The 27031-nt window shown below is 46.4% G+C and overlaps 3 protein-coding genes and 5 non-coding genes across 10 annotated transcripts; 1 reads left to right on the top strand and 7 right to left on the bottom strand.

Moving 5' to 3' along the window:
- Positions 1 to 97: 97 nt before the first annotated feature.
- Positions 98 to 7616, top strand: LOC101942201 (surfeit locus protein 1). 2 transcript variants are annotated; one of them, XM_008169101.4, is made up of 9 exons: positions 98 to 230; positions 1971 to 2052; positions 2508 to 2635; positions 3072 to 3154; positions 4363 to 4554; positions 4932 to 5004; positions 5427 to 5589; positions 6378 to 6459; positions 6825 to 7616. In XM_008169101.4, the coding sequence occupies exons 1-9, from the start codon at positions 189 to 191 to the stop codon at positions 6889 to 6891; spliced, it is 912 nt and encodes a 303-aa protein (XP_008167323.2). In that variant the 5' UTR covers positions 98 to 188; the 3' UTR covers positions 6892 to 7616. The 2 variants fall into 2 exon arrangements, with proteins under 2 accessions (XP_008167323.2, XP_065428443.1); XM_065572371.1 differs by having other exon boundaries at positions 125 to 314.
- Positions 7617 to 10008: 2392 nt separating this feature from the next.
- RPL7A (ribosomal protein L7a) lies at positions 10009 to 15756 on the bottom strand. The gene is made up of 8 exons (XM_008169102.4): positions 15639 to 15756; positions 14513 to 14633; positions 13745 to 13894; positions 12657 to 12797; positions 12176 to 12255; positions 11498 to 11628; positions 10825 to 10894; positions 10009 to 10165 (listed from the first exon to the last, which is right to left on the bottom strand). Exons 1-8 carry the CDS (start codon positions 15639 to 15641, stop codon positions 10061 to 10063), a joined length of 801 nt encoding a protein of 266 aa, XP_008167324.1. The 5' UTR covers positions 15642 to 15756; the 3' UTR covers positions 10009 to 10060.
- On the bottom strand, positions 10967 to 11041 carry LOC112059675 (small nucleolar RNA SNORD36). Its single transcript, XR_002888964.1, has one exon. It is a non-coding gene; the product is annotated as a small nucleolar RNA SNORD36 (small nucleolar RNA).
- On the bottom strand, positions 11726 to 11804 carry LOC112059681 (small nucleolar RNA SNORD36). The gene has a single exon (XR_002888968.1). It is a non-coding gene; the product is annotated as a small nucleolar RNA SNORD36 (small nucleolar RNA).
- Positions 12439 to 12516, bottom strand: LOC112059682 (small nucleolar RNA SNORD36). The gene has a single exon (XR_002888969.1). It is a non-coding gene; the product is annotated as a small nucleolar RNA SNORD36 (small nucleolar RNA).
- Positions 12872 to 12944, bottom strand: LOC112059677 (small nucleolar RNA SNORD24). Its single transcript, XR_002888966.1, has one exon. It is a non-coding gene; the product is annotated as a small nucleolar RNA SNORD24 (small nucleolar RNA).
- Positions 13966 to 14040, bottom strand: LOC112059676 (small nucleolar RNA SNORD24). The gene has a single exon (XR_002888965.1). It is a non-coding gene; the product is annotated as a small nucleolar RNA SNORD24 (small nucleolar RNA).
- A 3155-nt stretch (positions 15757 to 18911) lies between the features above and the next one.
- Positions 18912 to 24591, bottom strand: SURF6 (surfeit 6). 2 transcript variants are annotated; one of them, XM_065572368.1, is made up of 5 exons: positions 24435 to 24591; positions 23329 to 23667; positions 22662 to 22877; positions 20389 to 20474; positions 18912 to 19693 (listed from the first exon to the last, which is right to left on the bottom strand). In XM_065572368.1, the coding sequence occupies exons 3-5, from the start codon at positions 22774 to 22776 to the stop codon at positions 19016 to 19018; spliced, it is 879 nt and encodes a 292-aa protein (XP_065428440.1). In that variant the 5' UTR covers positions 22777 to 22877; positions 23329 to 23667; positions 24435 to 24591; the 3' UTR covers positions 18912 to 19015. The 2 variants fall into 2 exon arrangements, with proteins under 2 accessions (XP_065428440.1, XP_005293319.2); XM_005293262.4 differs by having other exon boundaries at positions 23375 to 23667.
- Positions 24592 to 27031: the final 2440 nt, after the last annotated feature.

Here is a 27031-nt window from a genome sequence, read left to right as displayed (position 1 = left end):
AGCCGGGCAGCCCACGGTACGGCCCCAACCGGAAGTCAGGGAAGCCCGGAGCCTCTGGGAGCCGGAACCATAGAGAGCAGCGGCCGGATGGACACCGCCGACTTCCGGTGGGAGCCGGAAGAGGAAGCGGTGGAGGGGGCGCGCGGAGGTGGTGCCCAGCTGCTGCGGGTCACCCCGGCAGGGCCGCCATGGCCGGCTGGACCCGGTTGCTGCGCGAGGCCAGCTCCCAGGTAAGAGCCCGGGGCCCAGGCGGCGCCGCCGGGGCCCATCGCTACGGCAGGGTCCGGGGTTGCCCCGCGTGGCCGGGCTGCCTGGTAAGGCTCAGTCTCGCCCGATCTCTGCTGCCAGGCGGGGCCAGGGGGCTGAGCGCTGTGTGCGGCCGCCTGCCCCTCGATCCTGCCGCAAGCTGGGGGGAGGGAGGGAGGGAGGGAGGGGACGCTGGCACCCGGCCAGGCGTCTCCTCGCCCTGTCGCAGGAGCTCGGCGCTGCGCAGTGTCTGCTGACCAGATGGGGGCCATGGGCGTGATCTGTGTTGTTAGGTTCGGTGTATAGTTTGTGGGCCCCTAGTGGTGTCGGGAAGGTGTGTGTGTGGGGGGGAGTTATTATGAAAGAGACGCGGCTTGTTTCCAGCTGTGGCAGTCTGAACAGAGAGTGAGGCTTGTTAAAATATCCCATTGAAACACAACCGGGGAGGACGGGGGAGCATTCATCACAAAAGGGAGCGTGTATAACGACTGCTGTAAATAGCAACAGAGGGTCCTGTGGCACCTTTGAGACTAACAGAAGTATTGGGAGCATAAGCTTTGGTGGGTAAGAACCTCACTTCTTCAGATGCAAGTTAGTCTTAAAGGTGCCACAGGACCCTCTGTTGCTTTTTACAGATTCAGACTAACACGGCTACCCCTCTGATACTTGACTGCTGTAAATGAATCCTCATCTGTCTGGTCTCTTAAAAATCATCCAGAACTTTAGTCAGTTCCAAAACCTTCTAAGGATACATTTGATTATATTATAAGTGTTAATTATTGCATTATTAATAGCACTGTGTGCCTCCAAAGTACTTAATGTTCCAGGCTTCATGTAGGCTTAGGCTAATGTGCTGAGTGCATCCTGGTTGATCTGCTTACATCTGCAGTCACTGCACCACTTTTGGAGTTTATTCATTTTTTGTGAATTAGATGTTGAGCTTGTGAGATGACTGAAGGATATAGATAAATGGGACATCTTGTGTCAGGGATTAAGCCAGTGGTTCTCAAACTTTTGTATTGGTGACCCCTTTCACACAGCAAGCCTCTGAGTGCGACCCCTCCTTATAAATTAAAAACTTCTTTTTATATATTATATAAATGATGGATGCAAAGCAGGGCTTGGGGTGGAGGCTGACAGCTCACGACCCCCCATGTAATAACCTTGTGACCCCCTGAGGGGTCCCAACCCCCAGTTTGAGAACCCCTGGATTAAGCCATCCGGTAGCATTCAGATCTAAATGAAGGTAGTTCTAAAATACTGACTAATAACAACTGACAGCTGTTATTAACCAACATGATGATGATGGTGGGAGACTAAGTATTTGAGTCTGGCCATGTCTGTTCAATGGTAATATGCCAACTGATTTAATGAAGCTCAAAAGTTATGAGGTACCAGAACTCTGATGGCATTTATATCAAGATGTTCCTAACTGTTGTGTTAAGAAACAGCATCCTAATTTGTTCTGTCTCATTTCTAATATAGAATGAGGTGAAGGCAAAGAGCAGTCATCATTGAACTATATTCCTACAATTGAAATTGGATTTTAAATTCTTTGTATTGTAATCTAAACTAGAACGAGTTAGGGATGATGGTTCAGATGAGATCTACAATACCTTTTCCCCAGCAAATAAAATTAGCTTATAAGGTCACTATGACAACCATTATCATGAGGGACTAATTACAAAATAGAGCCGCTACAAGATGTCTCTCATTTTGTTTAGATACCAAACTGTTTGGTCAGAAGAAATTTTTTTGGATATCCTCTTACTAAAGCACATTCTGGTCTGGTTCAGCAAAATAAAGGTAAGGAAGAATTTTTTGGGTCCTACTCCATTTGTCTTATTCCAGAAGGTGTCATATTTTGAGAAGCCTTGTACCTATGCTCCATTGCAACAATATTTGGTATGAGGAGAGTGAAAAAAGGAACAGCTTCTGCCTTGGTAGTGGGTAGTTATTTTATTTTAAATGTATTAGGATTCAGTGTAATTAAAAGGCTACTGTCAGACAGAGTTCTTTCACCCACCTCAAGGAATGCTGGGAAGATTAACTAATTATAAAGCTCTCTGAAGATGAAAATCTCCAAGTATCCTATTAATAGATACATTATATAATGTAAATAAAATAGCTGACTAGCATTAAGCCAGTAGAATGGTAGCTTTGGAGCATGTTCACCTTCTGTTTGTGATGGTGCAAACCCTGCAGGAATTTAGCTGGGTCCTTACTGCACAAATCCTGTTTCTCATTTTAATGTATTCCAGAGATTTGCTGGAGACCCTGCAGACGTAGAAGTTCCACAACTGCTTCTGCTAAATCTGAAGAGGATGTCTTCTTCAAGTGGGGCCTTTTACTGATCCCCCTCACCACATTTTGTCTTGGTACATGGCAGGTAAATATCACCATTTCATTCTCCTGAGATATCTGAGCACTTGGGAAGGAGTGGGAACTGTTCAGGATGGTGCATGGCCTAACTCAAAGACATGGCCCTCTTAAGTGACAACATAGAGGTTGGCCAACCCCCAAATTTGACCCCCCCACACACACTTTTTTTCTGTGTGTCTATTGGCAAATTCCATGCAAGTTTGAGGATGGGAGATTCATTTTCCTTAAACCCACGCTTCAGTACTTTTTTTTCCTCCCTAAAATGTAGTAGTCTCACTTTTCATATCACAACCTTTCCTGTAATAGACCAATGTGACCCAGGATGGAGGGATCCTGATGATGAGATGGGATTTCCTTTCCAAATTTGCAAGAACTCATTATAGACAGTTCCCATGTATATGACACTGCTGTGCACTACTACTTGTGTGTTTGTGCATTCCCAGGTTCAGCGTCGGAAGTGGAAGCTAAAATTGATAGCAGATTTGGAGTCACGAGTTGCATCAAAGCCCATTCCTCTGCCTACAGAGTAAGTGTGAGAGTTGGGTTGCTACTGTTTGTTTATGCAGCTCCAACTATGTGCTAGGAACTTTAGACGTGATCCTTGCCCCCAGGAACTTACTAGATGACATACAAATGAAGGGATGCCACAAAAAGCAATGTGGACAAGAAGGGAAGGAAGGTAAACGTCATGTTAGTTCCATTCTTTTAAATAGGGATCGGGAGCACGTCCCTGGGAGAGGCATCATGCAGTGCCATAAATATATGCAGTACACCTCTACCCCAATATAACACAAATTCGGATATAACGCGGTAAAGCAGTGCTCCGGGGGGGCGGGGCTGCGCACTCCAGCGGATCGAAGCAAGTTCGATATAACGCGGTTTCACCTATAACGCGGTAAGATTTTTTGGCTCCCGAGAACACCGTTATATCGGGGTAGAGGTGTACTTTTAAAGACATGCAAAAGGGCATGGTCCCCGTCTTGCAGAGTTTGCAGTATAGTTCAGACAAGTATGATTCACAGGATGACCACTCCGGGGCAGGAAGCTATTGGAAGTATTGCTGGGGATGAGATCCATAGAAGGGACTGAAAGAAGAGACAGTGCTTGGGATTCGATCCAAAGCCCACTAAAGTCAATGGAAAGATTCTCATTGATTTCAGAGGGCCTTGGATCGTGCCTTCAGTACCTGGCTTCTGCCCAAGCATGGTTTCTCAGATGGAGGAAACAGTGTGGGAGAAGGGTTCTATTAGATCATATGGCCATCCAATACTGACTGTGAAAACATTCCCAATTTGTGCAAATTCGGGGATTGAGAAGGGAAGGGAAATCTCTCCTGTTGGTTTGGCATCTACGTGCTGTGTTAGCAGGAAGCAGACCCTCCTCCTCTCTGACTGGTGTTTGGCTAGCTGGGTCACAGAAGAGATGTTTGGGTGCAAGTGGCATGGAGGCAACTGATTTATGCATCTGTGGATGCACTCAGAATACTACTGACTGATCTTACTGTGAATTGATGTAACCTCTTCTCTTGTGCTACTAAATTATGAAGCCAGCTGTTTAGCTCAGGGGCATTCCCCCCACCTCCACCCCTTCTTTCCACTGTTGCTGATGCCTTCTTTGCTTTACTTGCCACCTTGCGAATTGGTCCGTGGGGGAATAACAGGAAGGAGATAAATCCTAAATGAAATTATGGAACTAACTGCATCTTTCATCTCAGTGCATCATGTTTCCCTGCAGCCCCATGGAGCTAAAGGAACTGGAGTACAGGTCTGTAAAGGCTCGAGGGTATTTCGACCACTCCAAGGAGCTCTATATTTTGCCACGTTCCTTGGTGGATCCTGAACGAGAGGCCAGAGAAGCTGGACTGCTGACATCCAACCCAGAGAGTGGAGTAAATGTCATTACTCCCTTCTACTGCACAGACCTGGGGTATGTTCAGATACTAACTAGAGAATCATGTGTATTACTGCTGTGCTACAGGCAGGCAACTGAACCCCTGAAGCATGTGTTGCTTTCGCCTCCCCTCCAAAGGTTGACTTGCAGCAGTTGGACTTCTTGTATAAATCATTCTTTTCCCCTTATAAGAATCTTCCTGATAACCAGTAGGGCCACTGAGCCTTGACTCCTAATTGTTGATTAAAGTGAGTTTTAAATACATTTAATGGGCTAAAAAAAGTGGCCACAAACACTTGGCTTGCTACTCTCCTTGGTATGTAGTTCAGGAAGTAGAGGAAGGTGATCGGAGTCCTGCTTTTGCTTGTGAAGGACTTTTTCTTTTCTTCTTCTGTTTTTATATGTAACTATAGGATCACAATTCTAGTCAATCGAGGATTTGTCCCTAAAAGGAAGGTGAAACCAGAGACCAGACTGAAAGGACAGGTAAGAGGAATAGAGTAAAGCCTCACTAGTTAGAGTTCTGCTCTGTGACTGTCTGGGAGAAGCTGTTAATATGCCAAATAAGACTAGATGCATTTGGCACCGTAGTAGATCATGTGACTATGCAATATCTTGAAGTGGAGGGATGCATTGTACTTCTCAAAGCAGGTGGGCTTTTTTCCCCCATTGGCTTGAAGGAATGTGGTGCTCTTTAAAATTAGAAACTGATACTGATTTGCCTATTCCCCTGCTACACTGCACACGTCTCTGTCTTGACCTGCGGGACCACCAGTTGTCCCCTCTGTGGGCCTCGGATGGTGCTGGAGTTTTATGACCCAGATAAATATTCACCAGGGCCCAAGTGGATTTTGAAAAAAGAATAAACTGCAAAGAAATCTGCTGTTGGTTTTTTTCCCTTCCTTTAGATCCGAGATGAAATAGACCTTGTTGGGGTGGTGAGGCTGTCAGAAACCCGGAAGCCTTTTGTGCCTGAAAACAACATAGAAAAGAACCGCTGGCATTACCGGGACCTGGAGGCTATGGCGAGGGTGACTGGCGCTGAGCCCATCTTTATCGATGCAGATTTCAGTAAGACAAAGAGCTAGATTCCCCTATCTTTTGTCCAATTTACATGGGCCTATCCCCTCCTCAGTTTGAGACTGGTCTAGTGTGTCTCTTGCCCTGAAATCTGAGATACCTGTGGGAGGCTGAGAAGTACTAGTGCAGTAACTGACAGAAGTACTTTGCTTATTTTTCTTAGTATAAAAATGATATTAATTTGCTAACTGGCTTAGACTTTAGTGCACTTCTCTAGAGACCCAATTACTTACCTCAGGCATTTCAAGACAGTAGGCTAGGCACAGAGGTATTGCACCTCTATCTTTGTTTCCTGTATTTTGCCAAGTTTACTGTCTTGAATAAGATTACCAGCACTGCAGAATGACAACTCAGTATGAAAAGGTGCATGAGAATTCTATGCTCTCACTTCCAGTCATACAGCAAGGGGCCAAGCCAACACCCATGCAGAGATAAGAACACCCGTTCCATGTGCATGGGCTCAAGAAGGAAAACAGCACCAGTTATAGAATGCTGCTGCTACAGCAAAAATACGCTTTATATTCACCATTGAGCTCCCAGGGAAGAGTCAACTCTACAGCTGCAGTAGGTTTTGCAAATAACTCAAGAAACTTGTAGGCACAGTAAGCAAGAGGATGGGGAGAGACTGACCCCCATTGTAGTTCTGATTCTAGAACAGTCACGTGCGATGCAGACTATTAATTTATATTCCCATAGACCAAGCCCCCATTGTGCTTGGTGTTGTACAAACACTATTTTTTAAGCATGTTTTAATCTGTGGCACCATATTGTACTTATAGAGAGCACAGTCCCAGGGGGACCCATTGGAGGCCAGACAAGAGTGACCTTGAGGAATGAACATATGCAATACGTGATTACCTGGTAAGCCCTGCATTTACTATTACTTTAGCTTCCAGAGTTTAAATTGGCTGACTTATGCAACACTGGGTGGGCTGAAAGTGAGGGAGTTAACAGCATTGACTAGAAAATATCTGGCTTTTCTAATGCTTCACTTTGTGGCCTGTGACAAGTCACTTAAGGAAATGGAGGCACAGAAAGGCTATCTGTAAAATGAGTTTTTTTTTAAGGCCTAACGCATGGAGATCTGTGGATGGCAGATGCTCCAGTAATCCAAGTTGCAGCTGCAGAGCAGTGTAATATTGTAACAGCCAAGCCTCCTCCTTTAAAGTCACCCGCTGAAGCTGGTTTGTTCCCTTTCTGACTGGCTCTTCCATTCCCATTTGCAGGTATGGCTTATGTGCTGCAACATCCTACATGTGGTACAAAAAGTTCATACAAAAAATACCCCTCTGAGAGAAGCCCCCCTGTGGGTCACTCCTCGATGCAACACAGACAAGACCTCAAGCTCTCAGGAGACCCACAGAGAAGAAACAGGCCTGGCTGTGAAAGAACCAGAATTCACAAATTGCAAATTTCATTTGAGTCTTCAACCCAAGCTGGCTCTGGCCTATCACGTGCTTGTTGTGACTGTGTTGCTCTGGAAATCAATGCAGCTAGCGGACTGCCATAAAACTGTTGATCAGATTCTGTACAAGAAATCTGTAAAGCCAGATGTTCTAGCAGCGTGAGTCTGGCCACTCAGTGGAAATTGGTTGTAGCTACTTCTTGGAAACGTTGAGCTTTGGATTCTCAGGCACATTTGATCTGCAGCTATTAAGACAAACTCTTATTGAACCAGAGAGGGTGATTTAGATGAGGTTTAAACTTAAGCCATGGTTGGGTAGTGCTTAGGCCATGACTTCCTTGCCTGTTTTCGCAGAGGGTGGGGAAGAAATATTTTCAAATTGAGTGCTTTCACCTGATACAGGTGGTAATTCAGGACATGCTTTTATCAATCACAAGGTATGAGGTGCAATTTGAGTATTTCTGTCATGATTGTAGAGAGAAACTATTTGAAATACCTCCTTTAAAGTTCACTCATGATCCAATGAATCAGCTCCTCTGGATTGTTTTGTTACAGAATGCACTTTACAGGGGAAGGTTTGCAGATGAGTAAATAAAGGGCTCTTTGTATGTGGTCTTTTGCTCTGTGTATATCTGAACCAAGAACTCACCATGTTTTAACAGCTAGGGCAGATTAGACCCTCTGCACTTAAGCTTCCTTAACTTATTGGGATAGGTGCTATAATACCCATCATTTCGGTAGCCCTAGCATTATGCTGACTGTGTCTAAGTCCCACCAGCATTGACTAGGGGTTCTTTCACCTATCTTACTTTTGGAGCCCACTCTGGTAGATATTGTCTAAGCATGCCTAAACCTACACAAGGGGTGGGAGGGTGCAACCCTTAACATTTAGTCCTGTGCAGGATACTGTAGTAACCTGACACCCCCTCCTCCCCATCCTGTAAATGCAAAGAGTAACTAACTTCCTTTGAGAGGCAGGACTTAGGTAACACCAGTTTTGTAGTGGCTAGCTTATGCATCCTGGCTTTTGTGAATCCCATTCTTCAGTACCTAGGCTCCCTCTACAATATTCAGAGTGTTAAGTGCTAAACTGTAGGTTGTGAATAGCAGTGGGCTAGTTCTGCACCTTAGACACAGGGCTTCCTTTATATTAACTGATAAAAGCCTAGCTACAAAAAAGTGGAGGCAGCATTTATCCAATAACCACCAAAAATGGCTACCTGTATCTAAGAACTTGTCCACACAGAGCAGTAATGCATTCTACAGCAGTGTGATTTCTAAAGCACACTAACAGTTCCCTAGTGCACTTAATGCTGGTTGAGAGTACTACACTAAAATGCACAAGAAAAGATGACTCATTCCAGTAGCACATACTGTACATTCATTACATGTACAAAGGGCTACTCCTGAGGGCATTCTGTGCCAAAAAATAAAACTTCTGCACACTATTTTTAAAATTCTGCACATTTTGTCAAATGTGGAGGCTCCAGCATGGTATTGGGGAGTATAGGCCACTAGGTGCACAGGTGTGTGAGATCACTGTGCAGCTCCCAAGTGTGGAGGGATCTAGGTGGGGGTTGAGAGGGTTCTGTGTGGGGCAATCTGGGTGCAGGTGGCTCAGTAGGGGGGGAAGATCTAGATTCATGGGGGGTTCTAGGTGCAATGGTAATGGGATACTGTAGAGGGGGGTCCCAGATGCTGGGAAAGTGGAATTTGGGGGGGGAGGCTCTTGGTACAGTTGGTTGGGGCTCAATGGGGTGAGGCTCAGTGAGAGGGTTGGGCTATGGGGAGCAGTTGCCTGTACAGGGATCCCTCCCCTGCAGCTGAGGAGCCATGGGGAGGGTCTGCTTCAGCCCCAGATGCCCTGCAGGGGAAAAGGAAGTCTTATCCTCCTCAGCCCAGCTGGGAGTAGCAGCTGAGCCCAGTGCAGGGTAGGAGCCACTTGCCCTGTCTTCCCCAGGCCCACCCCACAGTGATTTACCTCTCTGGCCACTGCCCTGGGCCTCCATAACATACTCCTGGGGAGGGTTACATGACTGCTCTTATGGCTTCCCCCACAGGTGGTCATTTTTCTTCAGGGAAACAAGTCTGTGGGGGACAAATTCTGCACCTGGGCAGTGGTGCAGCACTCCCCCAGAAGTAAAAGAGCCTAAATACAGAGCTTTGGGCATCTACATCAAACTCAAAAATTGAAAATACTAAACCCTGGAAAACAGAAGTGCCCTCTTGACTTGGATTTAAAAAATCATGATTTTGATTAAGTTATGTAGCTGACATACCTAAGGCACAGTCAAGTGAAAATAGTTGACTATTGCCAGCTTGGTCCATGTCTAGGCATGGTTAGTGTGTCAAGCTTAGAAAACTAGCGTGAGCTAGATAAACTAGCTTTTAAGGCTCAGGCCTGGCCTACAGGCATGTAGCATCATAGCTTGTACAGACATACGCCATACCTGCAGCCCCACTAGGAATGATGCTGCTTTAGCAACAGAGGTCTAGTGAAAACTCTTTCAGACAAAGCCACAATAAATGGCCAGGGGAAGGACTCTTACAAGAGCCAGAAGGAAAATCCATTTTACAAGTTGTGTACTGATAAAGAGCTACAGGTTTAGTTCCAAGCTTTGCAACTGGAGTCCTGAGGCCCAGTGCACTGCCATAGGTACAAGTCCATTGTTAAAGCGAAGAGCAGGCCATGCATACACAGTGCATTTAAAGTTAATTTTTCTGGTGAAGTTCTCCAGCATATAAGTATTAAGGCACAAGTTGCCCAGCACACTACAGAAGACTGGCAGCAAGGGGTGAAGTGGTTTCTAGTTTAGTGAGTCTTTGCAGTAGATTCAGTAGCTTCCTTCTTTTCATTAACGGGATTTACACTCCCATCACTAAGGGACTGATGAACACTCAAAATGGCTATTCAGTTCTTGTCTTAAGTAAATGCTAAGACTACTCAAGTGCTTTAATACTAGCTTCTTTCTGAAGCCCATCCCAGAGCAGACACCATGCTGAAACACTGTTTTAGATTTTATTTTTTATGTACAGAAAAATGCAAGTCCAGTACACTTAGCCCAGCTTGGTGGCTAGTTCTTTAGCCTTGGCTTTCTCAAGCTTGGCAATGCGAGCCACTGATTTTGGCCCCAACACATTACCACCCCAGTGACGACGGATCTGGAGGAAAAGAGATTCAGAAAAATAGGTTAGGCACCCTTTCCCAGTAAGTCCAGCATAAGTGATTAGAATGATCAGTTAACCCTTTATCCCCCAGCATGGAACTTCAGTAGTTCAGTTCCTGCATGAATTTATGGCAGTCAGAAGTCACTGACTTCAGGTTCCAGATGTTTATTTGGCAACTACATCACATCTCCCCCACATGATGGATTTACTAAGCAGATAGTGATTTTCACAAAGACTGAGAAAAGAATGGGATAGAAAGACTTCCATTTCAGTGTTTGAGTTCATTGAAAATGTGTACATAATTGATATGAAAGAAGAAACACTTGACTAACAGTGAAATATGATATGAACTGGTATCCTGGGAGCTGTAATTTTAACTCTGGAAGTCCTGGTTCTGGAAGGCAGACTGCGAAGTTCCTATGCAAAGGACCAAAACCTCTGTATGCAGAGGTTTGGGCCTGTCAGACAGCTTTGGTTTATTTCTGTATGCAGAGGTTTGGGCCTGTCGGACAGCTTTGGTTTATTTCTAGCTACTTGCATCTAAATCTGCATAGTTTTCAGCTTCTGTCCAATAACATTTTTTCAATGAATCTGGAAGTGTATGGGCTCAAGACAGATGTTGACAAAAGGGCCAGTGGCACTGAAATTCTTACCTCATCATATCTGTCATTGTAGTTGGTCTTGACAGCCTCAACCAACTTGGCTAGGGCTCCTTTATCCTCACTGTGATGAGATGCTAGTGTTAGTTCCTTTGGAACACCAACAGAAATAATAGCAGCATTTTCTGAGGAACCTTTTGTCTCAGGGTTAAAAAGCTCTTAATGCCACATGATTTTTCAGGTGAAGAAATTCTATACACATCATTGGCAAAAGGTCCACCTCTACTATTAAAACTACCATTTAGCATTGCCTCTCCATGCAACAGACTGACAATACTTTACAACTATTCCCCCTCCCTGACAGGGAATCAGAACCTAGGCTCCAGCCTGAGCCCAGATGTCTACAATGCAATTCTAAAACCCCACAGTCCAAGCCTGAATCAACTGTCCTGGACCACCACAGCCATAGGTCTTATTGCTGTGTAGACATATCCCGAGTTACACCTGTATTAGCAATGGTTTTTAATCAGGCCCCATATATTGTTCAGTTTGTTTTTTTAAGTCTGTAGGTACTTAGTCTAGAATAGACATCTGGTGTGGGTTTTTCCTTGGAAGATTATCTTCCCCTCCCACCCCCCAATATTTAACTATGGGGATTAGCTGTATGCTCTCTGCTTCTGAACTGATCAAATTTAGATTCTTAGAAAGAATGAGAAGAAACACTTACGGGTTAACCTGTGTGAAGGCAACACTGGTGCAGGTCTTTCTGTGGACTAGCCGCCCCAGTCTGGCCTTGCCCTTGATGATACAGTACGGAACTCCCATTTTGCGGCACAAGGCAGGCAGGAAGACCACCAACTAGAAAGAGATTAAGGATGTGTCGGGTCAGAGACCCAAGAATGAAGACTATCTCTTGGCTTTGCAACATGCCAAGAATAAAGCGTGGGCTTTGGCAATTGCTCAGGGTTAAAAAGCTCGTGTAGTTTACTCTTCATGGTTGAGTTTCAGGTGAAGAAATTCATACATCATTGCAATGGCCAAGCCTCACCATGTAAAAGCCAGGAACTTTAACACTAGGACCATTCAGTACAATTCGGTTTATTGTATGTATGTTCTGTACAACACAAAGTAAGAACAGTAACAATTTATCTCAGATTCTTTCAAGGTTAGTTTTACTACTTCATGCTGTTTTCTATAATGAACAATGTCTTAACATGCCTTTGCCTGAGCTAGACTCCAAACCTGGCATAATGCCAGTTATGGATTTACCCTTTCCTAGCTCAACGCAGTTAGAGAGCTGTTACTGAACTACTGCTCCAGACACCCCTAGAAGTCCATACAATAGAGGGATCTGACCAGACCATTATTTTAGAACAGAGTACCTAGAAAAGAACAAGCCACTTACCTCAATGGGGTCCACATCATGGGCAATCACTACCAGCTGAGCTTTCTTGTTCTCTACTAGGGTAGTGACAGTGTTGACACCTGTAAAGAAAGTCAATAAAGTAAGGTCTTTGGTGTGGCCAAGTTTTTGAAAAAGCCAATAGAAGGCCTTTGAGCATTACATGGCTTGCCTATAGATCCACGATTCAAGGGACAATACTGTGTGGCCACCAGCTCTTACTGGTCAAGATTTGCAAGTGAGGAATATTATATGGACAATCTGCTATAGCTCAGGGTTAAAAAGCTCGTTTTATTTGCTCTTCAGTTTGCATTTCAGGTGAAGAAATTCATACATCATTGCAATAGCTTGTCCAAGTCATTGATTGATGTGGAGAAGGAAGAAAACAGAAGAAAGCGAAGTAGCCTACTCTTTTCAGTTGTTCAACGAGGCCTTGTCTCTCTAGACGCCAAGGCAAGTTCACAACACAAATGTAGAAAGTTACCAGCTCTGAGGACAGGCGGTCTCTTAGTAGGAGCATCCCCCTTTCCTGCAGCTTTCTGCTCAGCCCGAGCCAGCAGCCTCTGTTTCTTCTCTTGCTTGGTCTCAGGTCTGTATTTGTGAGCCAGTTTCAGAAGCTGAGTAGCTGAAAGATAATCCAGATTCCATTAGTTGCCTTAAAGACACATTATTCTCCTCCCCCCAAAAAGGATACGTTTGTGCATCAGCGATCTTGGTGGTGAGTAGTCATCATTAATGCTCAGATAGCAAATATTAATCATCATCATTTGCACAATCAGTGTTAACTTATTCTTACACTATGCAGCTCCAGTGCCAATTTTAAGCTTCTCGTTTGCATGTCACAAGTTAGATCTCTTCCTGGCACTCCTGCTTCATTCATACCAACATAGATCTCTGCTCATAGTATCGACCAACTAAACCCCTCTTTCTACAGGATCTATGGTTAAAGTGTGGGGGCAACTTATCCCTCTCCTTGTAACAGAGCAGCACATTTTGTATCAGCCTCCCAGATAACTAGTTACTCTGTATTACTTAGGCTGAAAATTCTTCTACAGTTATTGTCCTTTTACAAACCATTTCCTTGTGTTGGGAGTTGCATCTTTCTGACCCTCCTGCCCCAATTTCCCCCTTATTCTAGCTCAGCATATCTGACTGCTGTTCCCACCACAAGCCTGCATCCCCAATCCAACTCTACCCAAGAGACTACCTATTTACAGTGATGCAACTGGGCCCCATGCTTTCCATGTACACTTAAGGTACATACTAAAGGTCCAAATTCAAGATCAGGGCTCTTGTATCTTTGGGAGAACATGAGGGAGAGTGGGAATGATCTAAGATTTCCCCAGATGGTGAAGCTTTAGCCTGACAGTGCACAAGTGTGTTCAGATAGCTCTTGAATGGAACTACAAATTCCTCCTCCCCCCCACTGATCAGTATTAGAACCTGCACAAAAACACACTTTCAAATTGAACTAACTCAACATGTAGATTTACACATGTTAAGTCAGTATTCTGTTTTCTCAGCCCCTCATAGGCAACTAGAGCCAAGAAAGGTTTTTGGATCTGATCTTACCTGTTTGGCGGTCCAAAGCCTGGGTGAACTGGTTAATTGCAGGGGGCACCTTCAAACGTTTGTAAAGAATGGCTCTCTGGCGCTGGAGTCTGATGTAGCGGGGCCATTTCACAAAACGTGTTAGATCACGCTTGGGCTGGATATCCTGTCCTGAAACACAGACCACAATTCAGATGCTCCAAAGTCATGGGAGCTTGTACAATATAGAGCACAGATAGGAGTGCATCAGCGATCTTGGTGGATATACATGTCAGCACTATCACTCAGATAGCAAATATTCTTTTGCATCATCTGCACACAGTATGAAAAGCTGCTGTTCAACTAATTTAGCAAACAATATGGGGGGGCGGGGGGTGGTCTCTGTTAAAACCAGAATTTGATAATGTTTTCTACTACCATACTCAATCCCTGCTCTCCATCCCCACCACCCCTAAACCCAAGATTTCTGTCCATAGCCAATTAGAAATGGCATTTCTATGAAAGGAGCCCATTTACACCACAATTAGATACTCATCTAATTTCAGACAGCCATGACATATCCCTATCACAAGATTAACGTTGCTAATTGTTTAACAATGCTTTACTACCAAAACATAAGACACATCTAAATTATACTTTCATTTAGCAATAAGCCTAACTAGAGTTGTGAACTTCACTATCAGTTGCAGGGGTAGAGGAAGTCCACACTACAACTTAACAAATACCATTACCTATTCAGAGTATCATCTCTTGGACAGCCCAAAGCACCCCAAATGCCCATTTACTCACCAATGCCAAAGTTCTTGGGCCTCTTCTCAAAGAGAGGATTTACAACCTTCTTGGCCTCCTGCTTCTTGACTACAGCAGGGGCAGGTGCCACCTTCTTGCCCTTAGCCTTCTTTCCTTTCGGCTGCAAAAAGAAAGAAATGCTAAACTCCCTCCATTCAAGCAATGCCTGCTTGGAGAGGCTTATCTTTATTAAAGTGGAGCATATTAGTGTGCAGGTCTAGACCCTGTCCTTGCAGGGGTAGCCATGATGCCTCAACTCCCTCATCTTGATTTTTAAGGCTCTTTTTAAAGAGCCTCTCGTAAGACATTTTTGCTTGTGCAGATCAATGAGCCATTTTTATCTCACTCAAATGCCCTTAATCACAGAGAAACTGCCCAGGGCAGAGCAATGCCTCCTCCAACTGGTGGTGTAGCCACTTCGCGATGGGAGCAAGAGCCCCCTCTCCCCCCCAACGGTAGAGGCAAACTGGCTCCTCACACCCTCCTGCAGTACTGAAAACAGGAGTGACTATCTGCTCTGTGAGGAGACTCTTCACCAGGCAGCCCCAGGGCGCTGGTCCCGATCTCCTGGGTCTGCCGCATTTGAGCCGCTTCACACCTGATGATGTGAAGGCCCATCGCTAGTTGGGGGCGGCTTTAGCCTCAGCCCGAGGAGAAGAGACTCGGCCAGGGCCAGGAGAGGAAACAGACCCAGTTTCACTCCCTTCAAGCCACAGCGCGCCCCCGGGCCTGGAGCCTCCGCTGCAGGTGCGAGTCCTGCCCCCACCGTCCCCTACCTCCCCCCGCCCCCGGCAAGGCACTAGAGGCCCCGGCCTGCCCTTGTCCCCGGGGCCCCCAACCCATCTCTGGGGAGGGCCCTCGGCCGGGAGGACAGGCGCCCGCCACCCCCGAGACGCGGCTCCCCACGGGCTAAGCTCAGCCCCCGGGGCCCTGCCGCAGGCGGGTGAGGCTGAGGCCCAGGCCGGTCCCGACTCCCGCAAACCGCGAAAGAGCCCGGCCTGGTCCCTCCGGGGGCCGCGCGTCTGCCCCGCCCGGTGGCGCCCGGCTACGGCCCCGGTTAAGGGGCGGATGGCGGCGGATTCAACCTCCCCCGAACCCGGGCCCAGCAGCCGCCGCCACCACTCACCATCTTGGATTGAGGTGGAAAAAGAGAGAGCGGGGCATGCTGGGTAATATATGTATGGGGCTGGAAATCCCGCGAGAGCGAGGCAACCCTCGACACAGGCGAGACGCAAGCGAGCTGGGGAGGATTTAAAGGGGCCGTGGTCTATTTCCTCTTAAAGGGGAAGTTGCCAATATTACCCTCCCCTGACCCCTAGCCGAGGGGGTGGTGAAGCTGAAAAGAACAAAGGACGGAGCTTGTGGACGCAGAGACTGGCCTCGGGAGATGGTCTTGTGGTGACCCCTTTAACATCTGGCTCCTAAGTACTCGGTGCCCCTAATGTGCCTGCAACACACCATGCATTCACGCACCAAATTGCTCCCAGGAGCACGTAGGTGATCATGCCCTTTGGAGCAAACCTGCTCTGAGCAAGGCTAAGCACCATGCCGCTCTCTCATGGGTACAGTACCAATGTGGACAGTGCTAGGAATTTTTTTTCATCTCTAGAGATGACACTTTGAGTTAAAGGGATACTATCAGATCAAATTTTATTCCTCGAGTAAACCATCTAGATTCAGTGCCTCATACATGAGCAGCTCGAACTAAAATTGACAGGGAGCGAGGGAGGACTGTTGGTTACTTTTAAAATGATGTATTGGTACTTAGATGCCACAGTGGTGGACACCTTAGAAATGCAGATGAGCTTTTGTACTGACTTTTGCCCACTTCTAATTTGATGGGTTTTCAAGTTTTTTTTTTTTTTTTTTACATGCACCCAGAAGCTGCAGTGGAGGACACTGGAATAACCAAAAGATCAGACGTTAAAGAACATTTTCTTATATTAAAACCTTTTTAAATGCTCCCGTTAAACATTTGAGAGAGATTATGAGAGACCTAAACCCTTTAATTATTATCCTCCATCCCCTATTTAAAATCAATGAAAATTGGCTGATGAATTCATGATCTCCCCTCCCTTGCCATCCTCTGATTAGAGCCCAATATGATGTCCTCCTGGGAACATCCCTGCCACATGCCCAGTCTCACTCTTGGAACAAAACAAGACACTGGTCCCTGAGAATTCATCCCGTGTTTTTTAAGTGAGTCCCATGTACAATGGGATTGGACTCTGGGAGTTTAATGAATGCTGTGTAGATGTCTATCCAGCAATAAAGCTCATAGTTATCTATGTTACTACCAAATCACAGGCACTCAATTTAAGGCACTCCCACTAACTGGAAACACCACACCCCATTTCTCAGAGAATGCTGTGTTTGCAGCATATGCAGAGAAGCCGGAAACAATATTGTACCTATACCCAATATGCTCAGGGAGCAATGGGGTGGGGGAAATATACACATGGACTATCTCCAGATTGTTTAGGGGGCAGCAGGTATGTAGCCCATGGGGCTAGCCTGCTAGATAATATGTTTTTCTTTATTGGTTTGATTGATTATATTGCTTTATGTTTTTGTACTGAGTAATTTCAGTAAACATCACTTCATTATATTTGGCTGTAATGCAAAGACCCTACAGGCCTGTACCCTGTATGATTAGCTAGAGCAAGTTAGCAGAAGTATCTGTAACCTTTGGCATAGATAAATGGCCTACCAGTTACCCCTTTCAACTTTGGCGAACTGAATGTGTTTACCGGAATTCTGGAACATGCCAGTAACCTCCAGGTACACTGCAAAAACATGGAATTAACAGCTCAGGCCAAAGGTAACACGATTTGTTACAATATTCTCAAAACCGTGAATACCCTAAGATTTATCTGGGTGAGGAAATAAGATTTGAGCATGGTTGGGTAATGATATGAATATTCAGGATAGTGCCAGGACTCTATAGGAGGGGGGTTAGATCTTTTTCCTTGTCTTTGGCCTTGAGGCCTCTTTTGTTTGGGGTTTCAGCTCAGCTTTTGCAATATAGCTCAGCTACTTAACCCCTGACCCTGATCTCCACCATTTTGGGATTGAGGAACCGGACCATTGAAATTATCAGGCAGGCCAGAGATGAGGCTGATCCTTTGTCTCCCACTCCCAGGTCCCCAAGGAAGGATGTGAGTATGGTAGTTTAAGTAGGTTGGTAAAGGGATGATACAAGAGTCTACAGAACTATACTAGTGCTTTGTGGCTCGATGGTTTGGGGCGTTGATAATTCCTTTATTTTAATAAAACCTCTAAAGCCTGGCTTTGTCCTCAGTGTGAATGTCTTTGCCACACACCCCAAGGGGCCAGACAAAGTATTGAACTCTCTACATTCTCTAATTCTGTAGCCTGGTTTTGCAACAAGAACCTAAGTATCTTCTAGTCAGATCATTGGCGAGCCTATAATAATAAATCAGCCCATAAAAATCAGGTTAACAGGTGGACTCCCCAAACTTGGCCATTTGATACATCATGGAAGTTCCACTCATTTTGTTTAAGGAAAATATATTTGTACTAGTACAAAAGAAAAACAGAACTAGGTCTCTGCATTGCCATATGGAAAACCTGTGCTCCAGCTCTGGTATCTGTGGTCAGAGAGTGGCTACCAGGGAGCATTTTGCAGCTCTTTAAGAGCATGGCGCTATACACAGCTCTTTCCTTCCTTGCCATTGAGTTCACAATTTGCAACAGCCCCTTTTGGCACTGAAGAGGTAAGGTGGAATAAAAAATGAACTTCAACCTAAGCTCAGAACTGGAAACGGGAGGGGGTGTGCGTGGAGACCTGCAGCTGATGAATAAAGCTAGAAAGACCCGGTTGGGTGTGGAAGGCATCTTCTTAGCATATGTGCAACGTGCCTCAGCCGGCAGGTGACGGGATTCATCACTGAACTCGGTGTGCTGGTCGGATCATTAGCTTCCCCAGGCCACATACTGACGGGAGCGCTACGTGAACGATGATCCATGCCCCCCATAGAAGGCATTAAGGGGGCTGAGCCAAACCTCAGAAGCCTGTATCAGATTCTATGCAATTTTAGATGCGCTAACATGCTACAGACTAAATGATAACAAACGAGAGATGCTGCAGATTTCCCCCTACAGGGATAAATAGTTGCAATCAGAGAGAAATGAGGGCTAGTCAGCCGATACCTAGAATATAAATGTTCCATTCTGGGCATCATGAAGTTAGAAAAAGTAGAGCCCCCATCTTCCAAACTTAACATTAAGCAGCCAAGTAAACAGCTTGATTTTCAGAGGCACAACCAACCAACCCCAGGCCCAATGTTCAGCACCCCTGAAAAAAAATCAGGCTGCATTATCAGTGCCTAAACATGGGTTTGGATGGCTACGGGATAAATGGCACCAGGCGCAGGTATCAGAGCAGTTTTGTAAAACAGTTTATTAAGAGATCCCACAACAAGCCCCGTAAGTGCAGGCTGAGAGTCCATTTCCATGCCACCAACACTGGCAGCCCTAGTCTCATTTCACACCAGCTTTCTCCAAGTCCTCTGGCAGGATGCGGCCCTTCTTCCGGGCCTTGTCCTTCCTGCGCTCCACCTTGGCCACCTTCTTCTTGTGGATGTTCTTACGCCGCTTGTCCTGCCGCTGCTGCATCTTCTCTACCACATTCTCTGTCCTCTTCTCCCACTGCTTCTGGCGCTGGGCCTTGCGCTTCTCCTTGCGCTTCAGGGCAGCCTTCAGACGTTCCTCGTCATCGCGGATCTTGACGCCTTCTGCCTTGTAAAGGACGTTGGTCCATTTCATTTTATTTTCCAGCTCCTGGGCTTTCTTTCGGTCCTTGTCCTTCAGCTCCTCCAGTTTGCTCTTCCGGGCTTCCAGCCTGCTCAGCAGCTGCTTGTAGTTCTTGCCGGTCAGAGGGGTAAGGTTACCCTTCACTCTCTTCCTCTTCTCTCTCTTCTTCTCTGTCTTGCTCAGCTCCTCCTCCTCACAGACTTTGACCTGGTTGAAGATGATCCCAACCTTGCTCTCCTCCTTTGCTTGCTGCGGCTCCACAGCTGCAGCTGCCTCCTGGGCTCCCTTCTTCTCCATTTTCTCCTTCATCTTCAGCTCCTTTTTTCGGCGCCTCTTTCTCTCCTTCTCATACTTCCTTCGGCGCCTCTTCTCCAGCACAGCTGGTGATAGCTCTTTAGTGCCACCCTAAAGGAAAGGCCAGAAGAGGAAGAGAGGCTGTTGTACAGAATTTAGATATTACAGCTGAGATGACTACAACTCCCTTGATTTACATTTCCCATAAGTGCCTTAAACATTTACCATCTATCACAGGACCATCTAAGGTTAGAAATTATGGGCCTGACTTTCAAAGGTGCTGAGCACCCAGAACTCCAACTCCAGCTGTACATCCCAAATCTCAGCCTTCTGGGAGTCTCCTAACCTTCATTCTGCATACATTTGTGAACGAGCTTCTCCCTTACTGTACCTGGCCTCAGACTCCATGGAGTCCACAGACCTTGGGGTTTCCTCAGCCCTTGATTCTGGCGCTGTTTCACCTCTCATGAGATTCCCACCACAGTGCTCCTCCTCTGGTCGGGTGGATGTTCTCCTCCAAGACTGGCCTGTATGAACTGGCTATTAAAGAGGTCTATCTAGTTTCTCTAGTCACTCTGGGCCATACACCACCCTCAACTCACGCACAAAACCCTGACTACAGCCCCAAACACATCACCTTCAATGAGAATGAATTCCCTTCACAGGTCACTTAGCGAGCTCTGGATATTGCAGGTTGGCCACCCAGCTCCCTGTCTCCCAGCAACAAGCTGCACTGTGGGGGAGGGGAGGGGGGAGAGGACGATGACGACCAACCAACCTATCCAATGAATGGCTAATGCCCTTACCTGACCAGAGACTTCTTGTATCTTCTCATGTAACCTCTGACGCAAGATATTCACGGCAGAAAATGAACCCGGATCACTTTTTCCACCTGGTTAAAAAAAGGTGGGAGAATGAAGTAATTCACTTAGAATAAGGCACTAGCCACATAGGAAAGATCTTTGACAGTTTCCAGTGGGACCCAGGAAGGAAATGCAAGACACACTTTCCTCAGAAAAATTGCATGGTGTCAAGTATCAGGGGGTAGCCGTGTTCGTCTGTATCCACAAAAACAACAAGGAGTCCAGTGGCACCTTAAAGACTAAACAGATTTATTTGGGCATAAGCTTTCGTGGGTAAAAAAAACAACAACACTTCTTCAGATGCAACCTTATGCCCAAAAGCTTATGCCTAAATAAATCTGTTAGTCTTTAAGGTGCCACCGGATTCCTTGTCATTTCCTCAGAAAGGAAGATTTCTTTGGAATTGCCTCCCCTCCATCTCTAACACTATTCAAGATGGTTGAACCCGGAAGAACGTTTTAGCACCATCCGGCAGCTAGTCAGTTTCTCTCTCATGCATTTAGTGCAGCTCTGAACCATCGCACTTGCAAACACTACTGGGAAAGTCTAAATCCAGACAAAAGCCTTTTCACTGAAGAGTGAAAGGGGGCGGGGGGGGAATCATGAAGACTCTCCTCTCCATTCATATGAAACGCGCCCTTTCGAACACAGGCCTGCTTTACACCTAAAAATTCGATTGACCTAGCTACATTGCTCAGGGCTGTGAAAAATTTTACACTAACCCTCATTGTAGATGCAGCTAGGTCAACAAAAGAATTCTATTGATCTAGCCACCACCTCTCAGAGAGGTGGATTAACTACATCATCTACACTACAGCTTCACAGTGGCACAGTTGTGGCACCATAGCTGTGCAGCTGTAGTGCAGACATACCCAAACTCCTCAATACATTAGGGCAGCATTTCAAACTGCGGTTCAGGAAGTTGCCTCTTTACCATTGGTGAAGCATCTGCAGAGTGACTTGGGGAGATCAGAGCAGCAAGGGCTGTAAGCAGCTTGGGGAGATTCCAGGGGGTGCCCGTAAATGAGAAGTCATACTCCCAGGCAGTGGAAACAAAGAACCAAGCAACACAGTGATCAAATTCAAGTGAGTTTATTTTCAGCCTCTCTCCTTAGCAACTTGTGAAAAAAAAATCACTTTTTCAGGTGACCAAGCACTCTAGTTGCTGCAGAGCAGGCGGGGCACTGGCAGGGGTGTCAGCCACACGACAATCTCTAGTTGATGAAGTGACCCACAATATGAAGAGTTTGAGAAGCGGTGATTTAAGGGATTTATGTTTCCAGAGACCCACTACTAACCACCTTGTGAATCTGGGTGTCTCTCCTCTCTCTCTCTCACTCACACACACACTCTTCACTTCTATAAGAACATTTAATGAGAAAAATATTGTATATTCTGCTGAAGGATTTCTAAGGGTTTTGCAAATTAAATATATTCAGTGTACCAGGGAAAGGCAGCTACCACTGGGTTGGAGAGCATCAACTATACTACACACTACAAAGGACTGCAGAAAAGGAAAATTTAAGCTAAATATCTGCTCCATGCAGAAAGAACTTTGTTGGGTTTTTTTAATCTCTTTCTTTTAGAAGATCCCCAAACACAGAACTCAAAATGACATAGCTGGGAAGGACAAGGGCTGAGTTCTACCCCATTAAGATTTAAACCATGGCTCCAGGGAATCTAGTTATTCCACAGTAGTGGTTTAGTCCATTAAACCATCCTGCTGTACAACACACGATCCACATTTCATTTCTCCCAATTGAGACAGTGAAAAATCAGTTACTCAGTTTCCATTTTGTCTAGAGTCCTACATGTGCTGTGGCAGTGTTTATTAGTTTAAGAACAATTGTTTGCGTTGGAATTTAGATTTTTACAAATTCATGGAAATATTTCTGTCAATTATAGGATTTACAAAAAGCTTCTACAAAATTAGATTAGATCTGAACCAACAGAGTCTCTTTTCCCCCCTCCAGTTACAGACAGCTCTCCTTTGCACATCTCCAGTAAGTGTACCCAGCTGCAACATTACAACTTGCTTGTCTTGAACCTCACACCCAGTTTGCAGTCTGATCTGAGCAAAGGATAAACTCAATACTCGTGTATGGAGACTCGGAACAGTCTTCCCAGTCCCAGTTTGTTGGCGTGGGGAAGGAAAAAAAGACAGGGCTCAGCTCAGCCAGATTTAGCCTGTGAATCGGCCATCCGAACCCTCTCACCTGTAATTCTGTTCTCACTTTTGCTCACTGCTGTTCCAGTTGGAGCAGCTCTGCTCCCATTGGGCGCTGTCTGTTCGGCTGGAGTAGGTATGTTAAGATTAGGTACTGCCTGCATAGCTGGAGGGGCATCTGCCTTCTCAGCTTGCTTTCTAGGTTTCTTTCTCTTCTTTTTCTTCGGCTGGCTGCTAGCATCTCCAGACCCAGCTCGCTTGGAAGCTGAAAGGCACAGAAAAGGTTTAGAAAGTAACAGGACAGCTCTTTCTTCACTGTCCTCCTCACCAACCACATATTACTGAAAATTAGGAGCCCAGCAACATACTGCATTTAATTTTAATGCTGACATAAGCCTCTCTTTAATTATGGGATTTAGATGTTATCTATGTTCAAATGACAGACATTAGGAGAACCCAACTACACCCCAGTTGTGTCCTATGTCCCTGGTCCAACAACTATTTAAACACGTGTATAATTTTGTGCACATGATCAGCTGCACAGCAGTCAAGGAGGCTAATCATGTGAGTAATACTACAGATGTGCTTAAGTGTTTGCAGGATCGAGGCCCACATTACAGTACGGTTTGGTTTTTACCTACCAAGTCGCACAGACCAGATAGCCTGATAACCCTACTAAGAAAACCATGCTATAAGCCAGGGTTTCTAGAAATTACCATCAAGAAATGGAGCCTCGTTGCATAGGACAAATAGAAATAATACCAAATGTTCTTTTCCGTGGCTCCTGGACCTGCTGCACACAAATTTTCTTAGCTAAATTCTGCAGGTATGAGTCTTTGGTGGCCAGACTAGCCATGTCTAATCCAGGTCACCTGGCGACAGCAATAAAATACAGGAGAATCTACACAGTCGTGCCCCAGAATTAAGAGGGGTTCAATTCAAGCGATGATGTGCGCCACACAAGTGTCTGTCCTTTGGACCAGGGCCACCTGGGGGAGTGCCTGGGGGATCACCAGCACTGAATGAAGTCCAGAGGCAACATCCATCGCCTTGCCCTAGATGTTGAAAAAAAGCTGGTTAATGAGAGACTGACAAGGGGTTTTATTTAATGCACAAAGAGAAATGTAACAATGTGGACTTGGGTAGCAACTTTATAACTGCACAGGGGGCAACACAGAAGAGAAGTGGGGGGGAGGGAGAACTGGAGGAGGGAGATGCAGGGGAAAGGGGGGACAGCAGGGAGGAAGGGACAATAGAGGGGGCACGGAAGTGGGAGGGGCAATAGAGGGGCACAGGGGATGGGCAGGGGACAGCAGGGAGGGAGGGGCAGTGAGGGGGCACGTGGGGTGGGCAGGAGGACAGCAGGGATGGAGGGAGGGACAGTAGAGGGGTTGGGCGGAGGGTCAGCAAGGAGGAAGGGACAATAGAGGGGGCACGTGGGTGGGAGGGGCAATAGAGGGGCACAGGGGACAGCGGGGAGGGAGGGACAGTAGAAGGGGCTATGAGGGTGGGCAGGGGGACAGCAAGGAGGGAGGGGCAATAGAGGGGGTTACGGGGGTGGGCGGGGGGACAGCAGGGAGGGAGGGGCAATAGTGGGGGTTACGGGGGTGGGTGGGGGACAGCAGGGAGGGAGGGGCAATAGAGGGGGTTACGGGAGTGGGCGGGGGGACAGCTGGGAGGGAGGGACAGTAGAAGGGAGCACGGGGGACAATGGGGGAAAGGGATTCCTGGGGGAGGGGGCAATAGGGGAGAGGACGAGGGCCGGGGCCCGCCGCCAGCTCCCACACCCCCCCTGCCCGGGGATGGGCCCCCGCAGCCTCACCCGCGCGCCACCGCTGCCTGCCAGCCGAGCCGAGCCGGGGCCCCACATGGCCGGGCAGGCAGCGCTAGCCGAACGCAGAGCGCACCCTCGCTCCCATTGGCAGAGGCGGCGAGGGGCGGGGCCCGAGGAGGAAGCGCGGCGCGCGCCTTGCCGGGGCTCGGGGTCCGGCTGCCTGCCCTGGCGCGCGGGAGGGGCGCGCGCAGCGAGGCGCGCCCTCGTTGCATTACTGCCGCGTAGCGGGTTGCAGGCAGCTGGGAGGGGCTGTGCCTGTAGCACGTTGCATGCGGTTCCCCAGCTGCATCCCCCCCGCTTCTCCCTCGTGCACTGCCCTGCCCGCTACGCGCCGTGCCCGGATTCAAGCTGAATCTGCAAATCCCTTTGAACTCTCCCTTCGGTTGCAGCTGCGTCCAAATTAAAAAGTTCTGCAACCATTCGTGTGTGTGTCCCGGAGATGTCTCTGTCCCCTTGTCTACAGCCGGAAACCAGCGGGCCTGGCTATTCCAGAATAGCTCCTCGGGTGCAGACTGGATTCCAGAATAAAGTCACTTTTATCCCATAATCATTTTTCTGCTTTGTGAGTGAATTATTCCAGGATACAGTGATTTCCAGAACTGTGACCACACCGCGAGCTACTGCTTTATTTCCAAGGCTCTCAAGTCATTTTACAAGTTCATTTCCCAGCCACCAAAATTCAACCATTTCTAGGATGGGACAGCTGACATTGAACAGTTTACAGCACAACATGGCAGTTAGGTAGGGTGAACAGATGTCCCAATATTATCGGGACCATCCCAATAGTAGGAATTTTGTCTTATATATGCAATTATATCAGTCCCCCTGGAAAAAAAATGTCCTTATTTTTCACATGTGCTATCTGGTCATCCTCCAGTTAGGCCAGGGAGTGAGTTAAAACTACACAAGGAATTTTAGGGAGGCAGGATGTAATTATGCAATTGTAAATCGACTAAGGTGTGGGTTGTGCAAACAACCTTATCCATAATTTTGTTTAAACTGTCCTGGGAGTTATTTACCCTGAAATATTTTAAGGAAAACTCACATCCTGATTCTAATGTACTTAACACAATACTGACAACTTCAAATGTACAAAAATCATGAGATTTTAAAAAATAATATACTTCAGGTTATTTGTATTTGCTTTCAGGTTTCCAAGTCTTTAGGGTTGACTGTAGGATTAATTGAATGGGGTCAACATTTTCACAGTAGAAACTTTTTCTTTTTAATGAAAGCTGAAATTCTCATGAAATCACATGACTCCAGGAATTTGGGCTTTGAGAAAAAACACTAAATATTGTAGAACCTCTGCTAAAATCATGAGAGTTGGCAACAATAAATAAGCATAGAGAGAATATGTAACTAACTCTTTGTACAATGAGGCAGTAGATAATTCTGCTATGTCCATCCAGGAAGTGCACCTGTAACTTCCAGGTGACCTAATGCACTGTGTACAAGATAACACCATGTTTATCTTTTATGAATAAAGTACCGTAACCACTGCAATGAGCACTGTTGAATCACTATGCAAGAGTATTTCTATATGGTTTTGATTCCCCAAGCTGTAAGTCCTGCTCCTCCACTCCACATATTCACGCTCAATGCAGGTTAATGTCAGTGGAACATTAGCTTGAGTAAGGATTGCAAAACTGCATCCAGAACAGTATTTGTACTTGTGACGAAGGGAGAGAGAAAAGGACTTTCTGGTAAGCGCATGTTAGGGTAGCACTTGCAATGCAGCATTACTGGTCTTTAGAAGTAAAATAATCTCGTGAGAATAGAAGTTACTCTCCCACTTAGCAAAGCCCATCGTAGCCTTATTTGACATTTTAGCTGGATTCATGGCCCTAAAGCAGTGCTCATATTAAGAGCAGTACATGAGGTTGGTACAGGGAATCCTTCTCCCCAGGAATTATTTTGGACAGTGATCTTTTAGGTCAGGAGTTTTAGTGGAACCTAAGTGGGTTAGGATTCATGGGTGCCTTTCCCTGGGAGTTGGGTGCCTAACTCTTGTTGGAAATCTCAGTCTTAGTTTCTCATAGCAAGAGGTGAGGTGCGTGAAGTGTCCACAGCATCTAGCTGAGAGGTGACAAATAAGATCATAGAATATCAGGGTTGGAAGGGACCTCATCTAGTCCAACCCCCTGCTCAAAGCAGGACCAATCCCCCAATTGCCCCCTCAAGGATTGAACTCACACTCCTGGGTTTAGCAGGCCAATGCTCAAACCACTGAGCTAATGTTCTGCATGTTACCAGGATTTCACATCTGTGACCCCCAAGATGTAACACACAGACTGAGTCAAACCACTGGCCTGCGATGTAGGTGAGAAAGCACAGCAACGTTTGAGAAGGTCCCTGGGCAGCTCCCCAGACAAGCCCCATGGACCTCCTGCTTCACGTTGCACGTTTCAGTTCTGCAATAATCAACCCTTCTACAAAGCCCAACTTCAGTGTCAGCGGGAAGAGGCGCTGGAGTGGGGTTTTGCTTGGAACATTTGGGGAAATGCTCTTCCCACTACACACACACACGTAAGATTCTCACGTCACCCTCCCCTTGCAGCTGATAACACACCCTTTAAAAATTA

This window comes from Chrysemys picta, chromosome 18 (genome assembly GCF_011386835.1).
Source record: "Chrysemys picta bellii isolate R12L10 chromosome 18, ASM1138683v2, whole genome shotgun sequence".
Taxonomy (NCBI): Eukaryota; Metazoa; Chordata; order Testudines; family Emydidae; genus Chrysemys; species Chrysemys picta.
This window is presented reverse-complemented; position numbering and strand designations above follow the sequence as displayed.

Excerpts from the sequence above, each read along its gene's own strand:
- LOC101942201 (XM_065572371.1), top strand. The coding sequence starts at position 189 with ATGGCCGGCTGGACCCGGTTGCTGCGCGAGGCCAGCTCCCAGGTAAGA. Across the intron at positions 2,053-2,507 it reads TCTGGTTCAGCAAAATAAAG|AGATTTGCTGGAGACCCTGC; the intron begins GTAAGGAAGAAT and ends AATGTATTCCAG. Across the intron at positions 2,636-3,071 it reads TTTGTCTTGGTACATGGCAG|GTTCAGCGTCGGAAGTGGAA; the intron begins GTAAATATCACC and ends GTGCATTCCCAG.
- RPL7A (XM_008169102.4), bottom strand. Across the intron at positions 13,895-14,512 it reads GCCCAAGAACTTTGGCATTG|GACAGGATATCCAGCCCAAG; the intron begins GTGAGTAAATGG and ends TCTGTGTTTCAG. Across the intron at positions 12,798-13,744 it reads GGCTTTGGACCGCCAAACAG|CTACTCAGCTTCTGAAACTG; the intron begins GTAAGATCAGAT and ends ATTATCTTTCAG.
- SURF6 (XM_005293262.4), bottom strand. The coding sequence starts at position 23,468 with ATGGCTAGTCTGGCCACCAAAGACTCATACCTGCAGAATTTAGCTAAG. Across the intron at positions 22,878-23,374 it reads GCCACGGAAAAGAACATTTG|CTTCCAAGCGAGCTGGGTCT; the intron begins GTATTATTTCTA and ends TGTGCCTTTCAG. Across the intron at positions 20,475-22,661 it reads AAGTGAGAACAGAATTACAG|GTGGAAAAAGTGATCCGGGT; the intron begins GTGAGAGGGTTC and ends TTTTTTAACCAG.